The sequence below is a fragment of the Lepus europaeus genome, chromosome X (assembly GCF_033115175.1).
Source record: "Lepus europaeus isolate LE1 chromosome X, mLepTim1.pri, whole genome shotgun sequence".
Lineage (NCBI taxonomy): Eukaryota > Metazoa > Chordata > Mammalia > Lagomorpha > Leporidae > Lepus > Lepus europaeus.
In genome coordinates, this window is record NC_084850.1 from 70,281,156 (window position 1) to 70,298,633 (window position 17,478).

A 17,478-nucleotide genomic window follows, 5' to 3' on the forward strand; every position below is an offset into this window, starting at 1 on the left:
AAGACAAAAAGCAGAGAAAATCAGAAGTTTCTAACCATCTCGTTTGAGCAACTAGACAAATGATGTTGCCATTCCAAAAGACTTGGAACAGGATGTTTTCTTCATGTTTTGTGCGCTTTGAGGTGAGCACAGATACCATGAATTTAGTATTAGGCAGGCTAACTTTAAAGTGCCTGTGGAATTTCTAGATGAAGATGTCAGGCAGTAGGATACCCAGAGCCAAGTCTCAGGACAGACTCAGATTAAGAGACCTCAATAATATAGGGGACAACCATTACCCTCTAATAATTGTAGTTGTTTGTTGATCTGAGAGAATCAATACCTATATGTGTCTAAATATTCAAAAGCCAAAAACCCTGAAAATGTATAACAGAAAAAAAAAGTCACTTTGAAATGATATATTTATTAAGCTGTAACATCTTAAAGCAACCACATCATCAAGCTTTTCTAACTGACTCACCATTTATCAAAGTAATGTCTCATTACTTATTATCCCAACCAAACTTCATTGGACTATCAATAAACCCTATATGATCTCTAAAATAGCCCTCATTCTGGGAAAACTTCAAGTTCTAGAATAAGAAAGCACAGGGGCTGGCACTGTGGTGCAGCAGGTTAACGCCCTGGCCTGAAGCACCCACATCCCATATGGGCACCAGTTCTAGTCCCAGCTGCTCCTCTTCCAATCCAGCTCTCTGCTATGGCCTGGGATAGCAGTAGAAGATGGCCCTAGTCCTTGGGCCCCTGCACCCACGTGGGAGACCTGGAAAAAGCTCCTGGCTCCTGGCTTCAGATTGGCACAGCTCCGACCGTTGCAGCCAACTGGGGAGTGGACCATCGGATGGAAGACCTCTCCCTCTCTCCCTCTCCCTCTCCTACCTCTGTGTAACTCTTTCAAATAAATAAATAAATAAATCTTTCAAAAAGAATAAGAAAGCACAAAATAAATTTGAATCTAAAGTTAGATGCCATACTGGTGATTTAATGTTTGAAAATTTACTAAATCTCTCTATGCCTCCATTTATTAAACGGAGATAATGCCGCCAATCTGACTTAGCTGTAATGGGTATTAAATTACACAACAGGTGTAAAGAAAGTAACATGCTGACTAGCATACAGTACGAGTTCAACAAAAAGTAACTTTCACGATCATCAGACCTTTGAGAAATTTGTGGAAAGTATTTTATTTCCAATTTAGATTACCTATGATGCTCAGAAATAAATTTGAATTTTTATTTTATTAAGCATTTTAAAGCATACTGCCCAATGCCTAGGCATTCAAGGTGGCAGACTTTTTAGCATGTTAATTCATGATGTTAAAAAAAAAACTGACTTGAGATATTAACATTGGCAGTTTGTATATACAGTAATGAGACAATCAGGCATTATGGTGCAGCAATTAAGCCACTACTTGGGATGCCCACATCCCTTTAGGGAGTGTCTTGGATCCACAATACTGCCTCTGCTTCCAATCCAGCTTCCACCCTGGGAGGCAGCAGATGATGGCTCAAGTACTTGAGTCCCTGGCACCCACATGGGAAATTCAGATTGAGTTCCTGGGCATTTGGAGGGTGAACCATTAGATGGTTTCTTTCTCTCTCTCTCTGTCTCTCTCTCTCTCTCTCTCTCTCTCTCATTCTGCCTTTCAAATAAATAAAAATAAATCTTAAAAAAAAATTATATCCAACAGAGGAGTTAATATGCTTTCAAACTAAAACTAGAAAGGATTAAGTATAAATCAGCTAATGCGGTTTTTGATTTCTACATATTTACAATGGGATAATATCTGGGAAGGCACTATAAACTATAATAAATATAATTCTATTTTGTATTCTGGCAACTAATAGAAGGGGTTGGTGCTCAGGCATAGTAGACTAAGCTCCACCTATGGTGCCAGCTCATGTTCTGGCTGCTCCTCTTCTGATCTAGCTCTCTGCTATGGCCTGGAAAAGTAGCAGAAGATGGCCCAAGTGCTGGGCCCCTGCACCCACGTAGGAGACCCGGAGGAAGCTCCTGGTTCCTGGCTTTGGATCAGCTCAGCTCTGGCTGTTGCGGCCACTAGGGAAGTGGATGGATGGAAGACCTTTTTCTCTGTCTCTCCCTCTCAAATAAATAAATTAAATATTTTTAAATTATCTAATAGAAAGTAGAAAGTTAATTTTTTTTCTTTCTGCTCTATTCTCATTCAATGAGCAATTAAAGTTCCAAGATGGGAGATTGGGCTTTTTTTTTTTTTAAAAAGGATGCAAGAATTGGGGAAATTTAAACTAGGCTTTACAGTAAAGATGAATTTTCCATTAATTTCCTCATTAAAAAACTTTAAGGGAAAACATAATTCTAGATATTTTTGCTAGTTAAGTTTTTTTTTAAGATTTATTTATTTATTTGAAAGGTAGAGTTACAGAGAGAGGGAGAGAAGAATGAGAGAGATCTTCTGTCTGCTGCTTCACTCCCCAAATGGCCTCAATGGCAGGGTTGGGCCAGACCAAAGCCAGGAGTTTCTTCCTAGTCTCCCACTTGGGAGCAGGGGCCCAAGCACTTGGACCATTCTCCACTGCTTTCCCAGGTGCATTAGCAGGGAGCTGGCTATAAAGTGGATCCCCCAGGACTCTAACTGATGCCCATATGGGTTGCTGGCATCACAGGTGGAAGCTTTACTCACTATGTCACAATGCCAGCCTCCAAGATTTTTCTAAGTTTAAATTTTGATGAACTTTAAGAAACCACATACTCCAAATATATTGGCTCACCTTTATAACAATTAAATATGAAGTCTAAAATATAACAACTGGGCCAGCGCTGTGGAGTAGCAGGTAAAGCCACTGCCTGCAGTGCTGACATCCCATATAGGCACTGGTTCAAGAACCAGCTGCTCCACTTCTGATCTAGCTCTTTGCTATGGCCTGGAAAAGCAGAAGATGTTCCAAGTCCCTGGGCCCCTGCTCCCACGTGGGAGACCCAGAAGAAGCTCCTAGCTTAAGATCAGCCCAGCTCTGGCAATTGCAGTCATTTGGGGAGTGAACCAGCAGATGAAAAATCTCTCTTTGCCTCTGCTTCTCTGTAACTGTGCCTTTCAAATAAATAAATCTTTAAAAAATTTAAAATAAAATATAGTAACAAAATTTTGATTACTAGAGATTGAGAGGGATAGAGGTTAACTGGATTAAAAAAATTAGGGAAAGCCCAGTGTGGTTCATTAATTGTGACAAACATACTATATGAGTATATATGAGTATATATAACTATATATATGAGTATATATAACTATATACTCATATGAGATATATGAGATGTTATATATCTCATATATCTCATATGAGTATATGAGATGTTAACAGTGGGGGCAGCCGAGGATGGGGTAAATGGAAACTCTGCACTACTTCACAATTTTTGTTTTGTAAATTTAAAACAATTCTGAAATAAAAAGTTTTTTAAAAGACACACAGAAATAGAACCGCATTGTCAAGAGCTATTTAATAAGATACATGTATAGTTAAAATTCAATAAATAGAACAAACATAGGCTGTATATACCTTCACATATATATAAGAAATAGAGGATGATGATGGTTTCAAGCCTCTTGAAGAGTTACTTATTATTTATAAAACAAAAACCATTCATGATAAAAAGATCAATGCATTTGGTCTATTCTCAAAGGAAGCAGAACACTACTTCACAGAATAGTAAAATACACGTTATATATTTTATACATTATTGGTCAAAATCAAAAAGTCCTATCTTTCATCTAAATTGAGAAGTTTACATGATCTATATATATATATATATATACACATACACATACACATGAACAGATATATATGTATTTAAATTTTAATCTTTATATAGATATTAGCAAGTGTTAAATGCTACCATTGATAAAACTTACGAATCAACATGCAGAACTCTCTGTCCACTTCTTGAACATGCAGCCGCAATGATGGATTCAGGCAAACCTATAAAAACACATACCTATATCATTTAGAATGTAGAAATATCTATACACACATATTTTCCACAAAATGTTCAAAACATGTCCTTACTGTATAGAATACTTTAACAAGAGACACAACCTTGTGTTCAAAATTATAAAGCATATAGTTATTACATTATTAGATGTTTCTTAAACATATGCCAACACTGAATATCATATTATGCAGAAAAGATATTTTTAAAAATATTAAGGGGGCTGGCACTGTGGCATAGTGGGTAAAGCTTCCGCCTGCAGTGCCGGCATCCCATATCGGCACCGGTTCTAGTCCTGGCCGTTCGGCTTCCGATCCAGCTCTCTGCTAAGGCCTGGGAGAGCAGTGGAAGATGGCCCCTGCACCCACGTGGGAGACCCGGAAGAAGCTCCTGGCTCCTGGCTTCAGATCAGCCCAGTTCTGGCCGTTTTTTGACCATTTGGGGAGTGAACCAGCGAATGGAAGACTTCTCTCTCTGCCTCTGCCTCTCTAACTCTGCCTTCCAAATAAACAAATCTCTAAAAAATAAATAAATAAAAATACTTAAATTCTTTTTTATCTGCCAATCACCAAAAATGAGCAACTATAAGAATGCTGTTCACACAGAATTTTGTTATTTAGGAACCACGTTCACAATTAGTTCATCTGATTCTCTCGACTGCTCTGAGAGATAAGCATCCATGCAACACATTTTAGGGATAAAAAAAGAATCTGGGGCACAAACATGTTAACATTTTTGCTTGATGTTTTCTTTAAAAGAGATTCTATAGCTGAAATCTGAACTCAGATCTAATGCCAAAGCCACAATACCACAAAGGCATACTTTTTTTTTTTCTTTTAAGAAGTATGTTCACTAGCTTAAAAAGAGGTAATTTACAGATATATCATTTTGCCTTTTGGTCAATACAGCAGTTTGAAAAGAAAACATCACTGCTTTGGAATCAAATTTAGTCATACCACAAAGCTGATTATGACAAAAGGCCATATATTTTACTACCAATAATAGCAGAAAAAATCTGAACATTTATAAAAAGAATGTTCTTATAATTTGAAAAAGTCAGGTTTTCAGCTACATTTGATAGTTAACTCCCTATGTTATAAGTTTAAGACTCTTCTATAACTTTTTACCATGAGATCTACCGTTTTGATAGAGGCTATCAAATCTTTTTTGTCAGGCATACAAATAAAACATGTTTGGGAAATTTAGTGCATTTCTACGGTATTAGTAGTAACTTTCACTATGATGAAACATCCTGATCCTCTTGCATTTTCACCTAGTAGAAAAAGAAATAGTACCATTATTTTGGCAAGGATTTAAACTATACACCAAGCAGCTAAGATTTCAAGAAAAGAGAAAGGTTACCTTCTCTATATAAAAAGTAATATGCACATGGAAGCAATTGACACAATCTCTAGTTTAAAACCACATTAAATACAAGCTCCAGATGACTTCTCAGAGGAACTAGTTTTCCAGTGTTGGACACTTTGTGGGTATATAATGTTTGGTTCAAAAAAAGTAGTTCTGACCAAATGTACTGAATATAACCATTAAATATCAATTATCGGAAACAAGCCATCATAAAGGTCTAACCTTAAATTTGGATATAATTCAAGAAAAAAAATGAGAATGTTTGGTGTAGACAGAAATAGGAGAAAGGAAAATTTTAAATAGCTAAGCATACTCAGTTCCTCAGTTAAAACTACATTATTGTAATAGTTGTATACCTTAAGACCATTTGAACTTTTTACTACACTTAAACAACTTTCCTTGTTAATGAAGTGCAGTCCCGCCATGGTATTTTAAAAGCTGATAAGTAGCTCAATTAAAAGAATAACAATGAAGAAATACTCAGGATGCAGAATTAGCAAGCTAACAATAATGTTCTTGTGTATGTATAATGACAGCAAGGATAACAATACCAAACATTAGTATAGGATTTTGTGCTTTGCAATGGATCTTCACAAATATTATCTATTTCTCATTATAATTCTGAGAGGAAAGCAGTATCATCCAAGTGAGGAAATGGGTTCAGAAAGGTCCAGTAACTTGCCAAATGTCAAATAATTTAGTAATTTGGTACCTCCAATGCAAAATACCAAGATAATTGACTACCTCCGAGCAGGCCATAAGTTTGAGAATTTAAGGGCACTACAGTGATATAATGAAATGGACATAGTCTCAAACCTAGGCTCGAATCTTAGTTCTGCTACTTAACTGCCTGTACACCATCAGAAAAATCACTTGACTTCTCTGAGCCCTTTTTCCTTCATATAGACATACATCGAAGTGAAATCACTATCTACCTCATAATATTGCTCAGTTGTCAGCATGGGCACTTGCCCTATGAATACAATGAGGGAACTTCAAAAAGTTCATGGAAAAAAACGGAATTAAAAAACATTATTTTTGGGGGGCTGGTGCTGTGGCACAGCAAGTAAAGCTGCCACCTGCAGTGCCAGCACCCCATATGGGCACCAGTTCAAGTCTCAGCTGCTCCTCTTCCAATCCAGCTCTCTGCTAAGGGCCTGGGAAAGCAGCAGAAGATGGTCCAAGAGTTTGGGCTCTTGCACCCATGTAGGAGACCAGGAAGAAGTAGACATAATTCCCATCCACTGGCTCACTCCCTAAATGCCCACAACAGCCAAGACCAGAGCCAGGGGCTGGGAACTCAATCCAGGTCTCACACCTGAGGGGTAGGAACCCAATTACCTGGGTCTCCCCACTGCCTCCTAGGGTTTGCATTAACAGTAAGATGGAGTCAGGAACTGGGTATTGAACCCAGGCACTCCAGTGTAGAACATGATTGCACTAACCAGCCATAATACACATTTCCAATCTTTTGGAAGACCTCTTATATGCATGGATTTCAAAATTCTTTTGCACCAAAAATAAATCATCTTTTAATTCCATTTCCACAAGTGTTTGAAGTACACTTATATCTACTCTTACTATCCTACAGAAAGATATTTTAGAGACAGTACATTTTCACCCCACTCTACTCCACATATATATCTATTTTTAGCAGATGCCAACTCCAGTAGCAAACAATAATAAAATTACTCTCCTTCACTTGACCTCAAATGGCTGTTACTTTGGGTAAGCAGATATGAATGTGGTTATTTCAATGGCTGCAATCAACACTGCGAGAGTAAGCCTCTGCTGACAAAGCAAAAGCAAGAATGGATTTCAATACTGAACATGATCTGAGTCCAAATTACATAAAACCAAAATGACTTTTGGTTTTCCTTAATACTTTTATCCAGACATCCCTGCAACTTTGTGAAATGGATAGGTTTTTCCAGTGTGAAATGGTAAGGGCCTATTATCTTCATGCTTAGAATTATTAAAATAACAAATTAATACTACAGTTAACAATGTCTTCTCCTGGGCAAGATTTCATATTTCTTCACTCTCATTCAGTAAACACAGGTCCTGAACATAGGAGGTACATAGTAGATCCTCTCTATATATTTGCTCCTCTACTTCAAATCCAGCTCTCTGTTATGGGAAAGCAGTAGAAGATGACCCAAGTCCTTGGGCCCCTGCACCCTCATGGGAGACTCAAAAGAAGCTCCTGGCTCTGGATCAGCCCAGCTCCAGCTGTTGCCGCCATTTGGGGAGTGAACTAGCAGATGGAAGACCTCTCTCTTTCTCTTTCACCTTTTGTCTCTGTCTCTCTCTCTCCTTTTCTCTCTCTTTCTCCTTCTCTCTCTCTCTCTCTCTCTCTCTGCCTCTCTGTAACTCTGCCTTTCAAATGAATCAATAATTTTTTAAAGAAAATTGTTATGAGAATACAATGGAATATATTCCCTCTGTAGAGGGGGGTCATGGAAAGCCCATAGACAAGACACTAGCTGGGTCTTTCAGGATCTTTATCAACCCAAACTAAAGAGTGTAGAAGAAAGAAAAAGCAAAGTAGAAGTGAACATTCCCAGCAAAAGGTAAAGGAAGGGAGAAGCAAAAGGTGATGCTTGGAAAAAAGAGTGACTGGCCTGGCCTATTTTACCCAACATAAAGTTTTCAAGAGTTATCCATGTTGCAGCATGGGTCAGCACTTCATTACTCTTTTTAAGAGGCAATATTCCATGATATGGACACCCCATATTTTTCTTAGCCCTTCTTCCCTCTGTAGACATATATGTTGCTCTCACATCTTAACTATTATAAATAATGCTGCAAAAATATAAGGCCAGCCACAGGTGGACAGATATCACATGATTCCCCTTTTAACAAGTATCTAAAATAGGTAAATTCATAGAACCAAAGAGTAGAAAGGTGGTTTACCATTTATTTGGGGGTGAGGCAAATGGGGAGTTGCAAACCAATGGGTATATATGAGATGAGTAAGTTCTAGAGATCTGCTGCACAACACAGTGCCTATAGTTAACAACACTGTGTTCTACACTGAGAAATTTCCTGAGAGGATCTCATGTTGAGTATTCTGACCACAACACAATGAAGGGGGGGAGGGAGAATGGGAGTTTTGAAGCCAAATTGTGAACTCTGAACTTGAACTTCTAAGTAAGCTGGAGTCTTGAAAGGATGTTAGCCAGAACAGCATGGTCACATCAGTGTTTCAGGGGGAAAAAATCCAATCACAGCATGGAAGGTGAACTTTGTAAAACTGGAGCTTTAAGTTTCGGGGTTCTTTTTAATTCTTGTTAGGAAAAGTTATATACTTAAACTTTTGATTCTATTGGTAATTTAGTAAAAAGTAAAGTGTTTTGTTTAAAATTCATAAACATGATTTTAGCAGCCAACTTAAACCCTTTATGAATTTCAAAATTCAACATCTTAATGGTTAAAAAATTAACTTCTGAATCAATAAATTCATACAAAATCCTTGCAATGCATTTATATGAAACACATATAGACTTACAGTCTCTCATGAGGAAAAACCAGACATGAGTTAGAAACAGATACCCTAAACGAGAACTGAATCACACAGCATTCCATTGGAAATACTCTTTAAAATGTGTGAACATGAATATATAAGTACAATGTTTTCAACTATAATTATGGGGCCAATACTACTTGCATGCCTCATTAGGAGTATAGGTATAAAATAATAAACCCCTTAGCATCTTTTGTGATGTCACTGATATTCAATAAATGTTGCTTCTTTTCCATCCTCTTCCAATTCCTTCAATAATATTAGTTATGGGGGGGGGGGGGAAACAGAGGTTATCACTTGCTAACTATATACTTAAGTTATACTTTGAGTTATCTTCAAAGATTAATGACAAGAAATCTGCATCCCATTTTGAGTTTGAGTCTGAGCTTTGCTTCGGGTTTCAGCTTTCTGCTAATACACATCCTGAGAGCTATCAGGTAATGGTTCAAGTTCTTGGCTTCCTGACACCCACGTAAGAGATCTGGATTGACTCTGGGCTCCTGGCTTCAAACTGGCCCCGTCCCAGCTATTGTGGGCATTTAGGGAATGAATCAGAGGACAGATCTCTATCAGCCTGTTTCTCTTTCAAGTAAATAAAATAAATACATAATTTTTAAAAATCTAACAACTTAAAATTGTCTTTAAAAAGTCAAACAGCCTTCTCTATATGTATTCTATGAAAGTCCATCAAATACTGAATACCATTTAAACATTTCACATTGTTATATGATTACTGAATTCATTAGTAAGGTGATACCAAAAAATTTGCTCTACCATATATCTGGGTTATAGGAAATGTGCATCATTCTGAGGCAAGATCAACAACTTTAAGTAGCAAGTCATTTTATTAAATATAGGTAAATATTAGGTATTTAATTAGCATTCCTACACAGTTGTAATGGGGAGAAATTGAGGTTTGCTCCATCACACACTTCTCAGCTGAGACTGTTACAAAGTTGGTAATGAGGAAAAAAATATGAGAAGCTTTGGATCTGTTATGTAATCACATAACAGCATGTGTGGTCCCAACTTTCTGCAATTTTCCAAAACCTGTCTAGACAAAATAGAGATGTTGATTATCAAATGAAGGAGCTAGGCTAAAATCAGAACCAAAAAGGTATTAAATTAGTATTTTCAAGAATCTGACCTAAAATATTTTAAGAATGAAACCATTATTCACTCATTTTTCAAAATCCCCCTTTAATCTAAATCCTTAATGTTGAACCTCATCATTCACAACTGTAATATTTAAGACAGTTCTCCATGATATACTCTTAAAAGTGTATTAGTATCTGGAATTGATTTTTCCTAACACTATACTTACATGAGATAAACATAAAATAAAGTACTTACACCACCCCCATCATATCGAACAATAAATAATAGATTCCCCTGACAGGACTTTGATGACCTAGCAAAGCCCAAGTGCTTTCAGCCCAAATCATATGAAACCATAAATCATTCTTTATTTTATAGAACATTTCAAAAATGGATTCCTGCTTTCTACCTTGAAAGTCATTTCATGTGTTATTTATAACTAGTGAAGACCAGAATGGAAAGAAAATTACATAGAACTAGAAAATTTACTGTGACTACTTTTATAAAGAATAACTTCTTTTTTAAGGAAAAAAAATACAATTACTGGTGAAGAAAAATATGTGAATACAACAAGCTTTTACAGATCTACAACCTTTGTTTTACAACTTAAACAATCCTATGAAAAGACATTCCACACCCTTATTAACAACACATAAAGAACATTAGTCCAAAACTGACTGGGTTGAACAATGGAAAGACTAGACTATATACTTACCTGGTGTTGCAGCCATTCAAGACAAGACATCAAAAATGAGGACAAACTAAATTTCAACCCATCTTCAAGTTATTTTGTTGACTACTATCCTAATTTGTATAATGAAAGTTTATCTTTTGTCTATTCTTTAGTAGCTATCTTAAAAGTGAAAAAAACTGCGAGTAAAGTAGCCTAGTGAACTACAAAAATTTACAGATAAAAATATTACTTTCAAATTAACTATTATTTTTAGTGACTTTGACACCCCCCCACACACAAAATACCAAACATATTAGTAAGTGTAGTAATTTTAAATCTATAGATTCCTCCCTCGTGGGAGAAAGTGCTGCATTTATATCTATGTAAATTTTAGAATTTTAGAAAAGTATGTTACCTATTAAAATGTTAACTATATTTCCTGTTTTCATTTTTTAGAAAAGTATGTTACCTATTAAAATGTTATATTTCCCGTTTTTTTTTTTTTTCAGGATAGTGTGAGTTTTAAGGAATGGCTAAAAACATGAACATTATTTCAGTATTCAGAGTACTGAGCTAAGAGTCAGGAGGCCTGTCTTCATACTTTCAGGTTTACACTAAATGGCTGGCATCTTGGTTAAGTCACTTAACCTCTCCTGAATCCAGTTTCCTCAAGATATCCTTAGTAAATACAATCAAGTGCTTCCAATAAGTGACCTGAAGGTTTGCTGCAAATTTTGAATACTGAGTTAATGCTAAATTAACAGTTTGGCCTGTATTCTTGGGCAAATTACTTAAAACTGAAAAATAAAGGGTAAAGGTATTTGCTAACAGTGGTTAAGATCCTTCCTCCTCCCACCCCCAATCTCACTCCTCCTTAGGATACCTGCATCCCATATAGAAGCACCTAGGCTTACCTTCTTATTCCAGTTTCCTGATAATGATCAGTGGGGAGGCAGAGGGTGCTGGCCCAAGTACTTGGGTCCCTGCCATCAACATGGGAGACCAAGATTGAGTTCTGGGATCCTGGCTCCAGCCTGGCTAAGCCCAAGTGGGCATTTAGAGAATCAATCAGTATATGAATAATCTCGCCCTCTCTTTCAAATGAATTTTTAAAATAACTTAAAAACAAAGAAAAATAAAAAGGGGTGGGAATTTGGCCTAGTGGTTAATACACCCATTAAGACACACACATCCCATATCAAGTGCCTGGATTCAATACTCAGCTCTAGCTCCTGACCCCAGTTTCCTGCTAATACTGACCCTGGAAGACAGCAATAATGGCTCAAGTAATTGAGTTCCTGCCACCCACGTGGGAGACCTGGATTGAGTTCCTGGTCCCTGGCTCCACCTTCGGCTTGGCTCAGCCCGACCCAGTCCCGGGCCCTTTGCAGGCATTTGGAGAGTGAACCAGCAGATGGGATAGGAACACTGTCTCTCTCACTCTCTCGCTCCCTCTCAAATAAATTAATGAACGGAAAAATAAAAACAGGATTCTGAAAAGATGGCAGCAGCAGCAAAGGTGTCAAACTGACAGTGCAACCAGGATATCAAATTCAAACACCCAGGCACGACATCTACAACAAAGCTAGGTGATAAAATATTAACTCCAAAATGTAGTGGCTCATTACAAACCACCCAAAACTGTAAGAACCACATTATATCAGAAAGTGTGCCAAAGGAAATAAACACAAAATAAATTTTGACATCATTAAGCATCAGAAAACTCCAAAAGCCCTGAAAACCAGAACATCCCAAATTTTCAGTCATGTTTTCACTGGAAATTTGGCAGGCTATTCTGGGAAAAGTAGAGCCCAGGGAAGGGCCTTTGCAGCCTTCAACTGTGGAGGGCAGAGGGAGTGCTAGGTTGGGGGGAGGGGCAAGAACTTTGGAAACCAACAAACCAGTTTCAGATACAAATCCAACATCAAGGAGTAACTGTTAGGAAACTAACCAAAATTCGATAGGAAAAGGAAAAGGCACAAAGGAAAGAAATTCCAGAAATACTAGGGGAGTTTAAGAGTCAGCAGATCACACATCTTGGCTACATGTTCGATTATTTCATGAAAGCCCTGAAGAGGAAAATGTAGTTATGAAGTTAGGAAAATTATCCTGGCCCATATTGCTTATTAACAAAAACAGAGGGAAACCTTATTTCATTTAAAAATGAGCAGCACAAAAGGATCTCTGTTGAATCCCATGCAGTATACAGTAAGAGAAGAGAATAAGAAGGAAAATAACATCCCAACAGACATTGAAATCATGTGAGAAATGATGGGACAAAGACATAAGCCTCAGCCATTCTCACTCATTGCCCAAAAGATAAACATTGGAATGTATTCCTTGCCCTTGAATCTCACATCCTATTGCCTTCACATCCCACCCCCCACAGCCACCTGAAAGACCAGTTCCAGGAATTCCCTTCTGCCTGCTGTCCCCTACCCAATCCCCATCCCTAGCTCTCCCAATATATAAAAAGGCCCTGTGTTCCATCAATGTGCACTCGGGTAGTTGGTAACCTACCTCTACGGATTTATTTTCTCAGAATAAATTCGGTCTGGCTGTAAATTTGTACACCTCCTCTTTATTCTGTACCTCTTTTCCTAAAATTTTGGTGCCCCATGTGAGGAGGCACCAATTGGCAACTCTTTTCCTAACAAGAAATACATCCTCACAAACTAAATGAAAACTATAACCTAAGTGTGGTAACATGAGGTAAAAGATACTGACAAAATGTTAGAAGCTCTGGGAGCACAATAAATTGGAATTAGAAAAACCGAATAGTGAAGTCATTAGAGAATAGGAACATTTGAAAGTTGGTGAGATGAGTTACAAATTAAAGAAAAAAGTCATTTCATCTAAACCAGAAGGAACACAAGAGCAAAGAAATATAATGGATAGATGCCTCAAGAAAAACTGAAGATGTAAAAGGCATGTGATTGAAGGTACAGTTGTTATGCTTATCTTTTAGATGTATGTTGAAATGTTTACATACAGAATGATATTGGATCTGGGGTTTGGTCACAAATACTGATAGGTAGGAAGTCAGATATGAGCTTTTGTGTGTGTGCCAAAGGCCTAAGGAGACATCTATGTCCAGCATATGCATCTCAAAGTCATCCCAATAACCTTCCAGGGGCAGCCCAGTATCTGCATCCTTCCCTGCCCCTTCTACCCAATAACATGCCAGGTGGGGGTCCCTGCCCCCTCTGCCTGATAATCTTCCAGGTGCAGCCCAGTATCTGCATTTCAAATATCCTGCCCAGGATCCCGACTTTCCAGAGGGTCCTGCACATTCTTCTTCTAACCAGGCAGTGCCAACCAGGCTTCCTCCTGTCTTGATAACTTCAGGGGGGAAACTCAGAAAGGAATTTTTCATATTTACATCCAAAAAGTCCTTTGTTCCAGGAGGAGAAGAGGAGAAGGCAAGGCCCATCCCCTTAAAAACCCCCAGCCTCAACCAGACTGCACACTCAGCCCTCTGCCTCTCTGCTGAGCCGCCCACCTGGCCTGCCCAGGTGTATTCTCTCCACTCAATCACGTAACCTCGCTCTCCCCAAGTCTGAGCGACTGGGCACTCTCTCTCAGGTTCTGTCTAGAGAGGTGCCCATCCATTCTTATGGATGTCCTTGCCCTAATAAACCTTGCTATTTTGCTTTCCACTACTCTCCATCTCATGCCTGAATTCTTTCTTGTGTGAAGACAAGAACAGGGTTGGATGGCAAAATGAGACAGAAAGTGGAGGACAGAGAAAACAAGATTGGCCATGAGCTTATGACTGCTGGAAATGGGAGACTGGTACATGGGGATGGGAGGGTTGTTTTCTTCTACATTCTTATGTTTGAAAGTTTTATAATGAGAAAGTTTAAAAACAAACATAAAAAGGAAAATAAATACCAAGGGCCACCATTGAGGCACAGCAGATTAAGTTATGGCTTGGGCCCCTGGCAGCCTATCTTGGAGTCCCAATTACTCTGCTTCCAAGCCAGCTTCCTGCTAATGCATCTGGGAAGGCAGCAGCAGCAGATGGCCCAAGTGCTTGATTTCTTGCCATCCATGTGGGAGACTCTGATACACTTACTGGCTGGCTTCCACCTACCTAGCCTAACCAAACTCTCCTCTCCCCTCCCCTCACCTCCTCCTCTTCTCCTCTCCTCTCTTCTCTCTTCTCTTCTTTCTCTCTCTCTGCCTTTCCAATCAATAAATAAATCTTAAAAATAAGGAAAACGCCAAACTTTAAGAGTCAATGAAAGACTGAACCTATAAAATTCAATTCCCTGAAAAAAGAGATTTTGTATTGTTTTTATGTAAAACAAGAAAATGATATCTCAAATTCTCTTAAAAAGTTTTATTAAGCAACAAAAATATTTGTTGAAGACCCTGTCCATGCCAGAAAATACAATAAAAAGTCTCTACTACAATTAATTTTTACTTAATTTTCTTAACACTGATGTTTCTGTTGTATCAATTCAGGCAACCAAAATTATCTTTTTCATAGCAAAGGATGCCCCAGCTAAGCTTTCTTCAAATTTAACATAATATTTAACTTGTGATGAGGCAAATAAAATTTCTATGTTGAGAACACATTTTACTTATGTACCACAGAAGAAACAGGACCTTTATTGCATTATTTATAAAGCTATGAGTCTAAAATATGATGAAAGAGACTGAGTGCTCATTCCAAAAATGGTATAAAAATCACAGAAAAATATCCTTCCCGCTTATATGAATTCCTATAATGAATTCCTTTTTAAAAGGACATAAAACTTCATGGACCTCATAAACTAAATTTTAAAGTACCTATGAATTTGTTATTTTTAACCATACTAATTTTCTTAAAGGACCCAGCACTTCAATGTCTTAAATGTAGCTTCATTACATATTTAAGAGAAAATGAGATGTATAGCATTGATGAAACACTGAGGAAAATTATTTCATCTTGAACATTAAAAAGGTTACACTGAGTTTATTAAAATGAAAGTTGAAGCATAAAATTTTTTTCTAATGAAAACTGTAATTTTATTTTGCTAAGAATTTCCTAAACACAAATTCAAGAATGATAAAGTAAAATCAGTGTAAAAGGTTCATGAGTCATTTTCCAGTCTGTTTACACTTCAAAATACTTACTAGAAATACTTGAGAAGCAATATGAGTTATTTTCTCTCATAACTCAATCCCTAACAAAACTGCTTTCACCTTTCCATTACTTTTCAGTCATTATCCACATATAAGAATGCATATGGCAGTAGATGATGGAGAAACCGAAATATTGAGAGGTTAAGTAATTTTCCAAAAATCACATACCCAATAAATGGCAAAGATCAAAATTCAGACAATTTGAATCCAAAATCTGTGCTCTTAAGTACTATACTGCTTAAAGATATTTCTTTCTTCCATCCACACCAAGCAATTTTACAATAAATTCTATTTCCCAAATGATCAGATTCTAGGAAGTGGGTACTCAAACTGATGGACATCACTTATGCTACAAAGGTATGTTCCCCTTTGTAAATTAAGAATACATTCATGGCAGCTGGTAAATGTAGAAGGAATCAAAGAATTAGGAAAAAAACATAATTTTCAAGTCCTAATAGAAATATTTATATAAGAACTGTCAACTGATTTTAAGACGGTTATTTATCAAACTGAACATCTGGACCTCGCCAAATTAACAATATACAGATTATTTTCAATACACAGGGATAAACAGATACCCATACAATGCAGCATTCAGACTACTATCCCAATCCAAGATCAATCTTAACAACACTCATAGTGGTTCAACCAGATATCACATGTCTTCTGGTAAGCTCTAACATAACATTCACATCATCTAAGATGGATTCTAGCCAAACTGTTAACCTTGAATCCATTATTAAGCCTTCAGTTTTAACTTTTAGTTTACATAAAAAAATATGAGCTAGAAAAACAAAGTAAATGATACTATAAGAAAGACAGTTACCAAATGTTAAAGGTAAAATACACTTTAAGGTCACTGGCCCAGTTTCTTTGACATATATCATTTGGGGGGCAGGGTAGAGAAGAGTAGGCAGAGAAGAAGGTAGAGGAGGGGAAAGGGAGGAAAGAAGGTGAAATAGAAATGCAGAATACTGAACTGGATACAAGTTTGTACATATTGGCTAGTAACAGCAGGGGTAAGTTCAGGAAACTTAGTGTACTATATGAGATAAAGATGCACTGTAATGGATAGAGAGAGAGAGGTAAGGATTGTCGACTGAAACAGTTGCACAATGGTACCTATAAAGTAATTTTCTTTTGGCATGAATGTTTACAACTATGACTTTTTCTATTTCAGGGAAGGGTTGAAAAGCTGAGATCCAAAGGGCAAACAAATACATTTAACTTTTATAAACCAGCACAATCTAGTGAAGTTGAAGATTTGCAAACCTAAAATACTATATAATAGCAGTGTGTGTGTGACAGTGTGCAACAGAATCACATCAATCTACATCTGTATGGATGAATATCACAAGCTCAATACTGAGCAACACAAGCAATTCACATAAAGAACACGTAGAATTTTGAAAGTCAGGCAAGGATCAAAAACAACTAAAACTAAGAATATTTTGTTAGACATAAACACATGATAAAACCACTTTACAAAATACAAGAGAACAACGGATACATCTTCAGGAAAGGAAAGTGGTATACGATAATGTTGGGGCCCAGAAGGAGCTTTTACGGTATTGGTAATGTTTGGGTAACATTTTTTTCTGAAGCTATGGCATGCATATATGGGCATTCATTTTATTATTGTTCAATCAAGTAGATAAAAGGGGGTCTTCAAAAACTCATGGGAAAAAAGTATGCATAGATTTTTTTTTAATTGCAC

General features: G+C 37.2%; 1 protein-coding gene across 1 annotated transcript in view; it reads right to left on the bottom strand.

The window, feature by feature from the left end:
* Nucleotides 1-17,478, bottom strand: part of CHM (CHM Rab escort protein) — a 219,472-nt gene that overhangs the window by 188,376 nt on the left and 13,618 nt on the right. Inside the window, exon 2 of the mRNA XM_062183692.1 lies at nt 3,887-3,953. Within this exon, the coding sequence (XP_062039676.1) occupies nt 3,887-3,953 (67 nt within the window). The remainder of the gene's footprint in view (nt 1-3,886; nt 3,954-17,478) is intronic.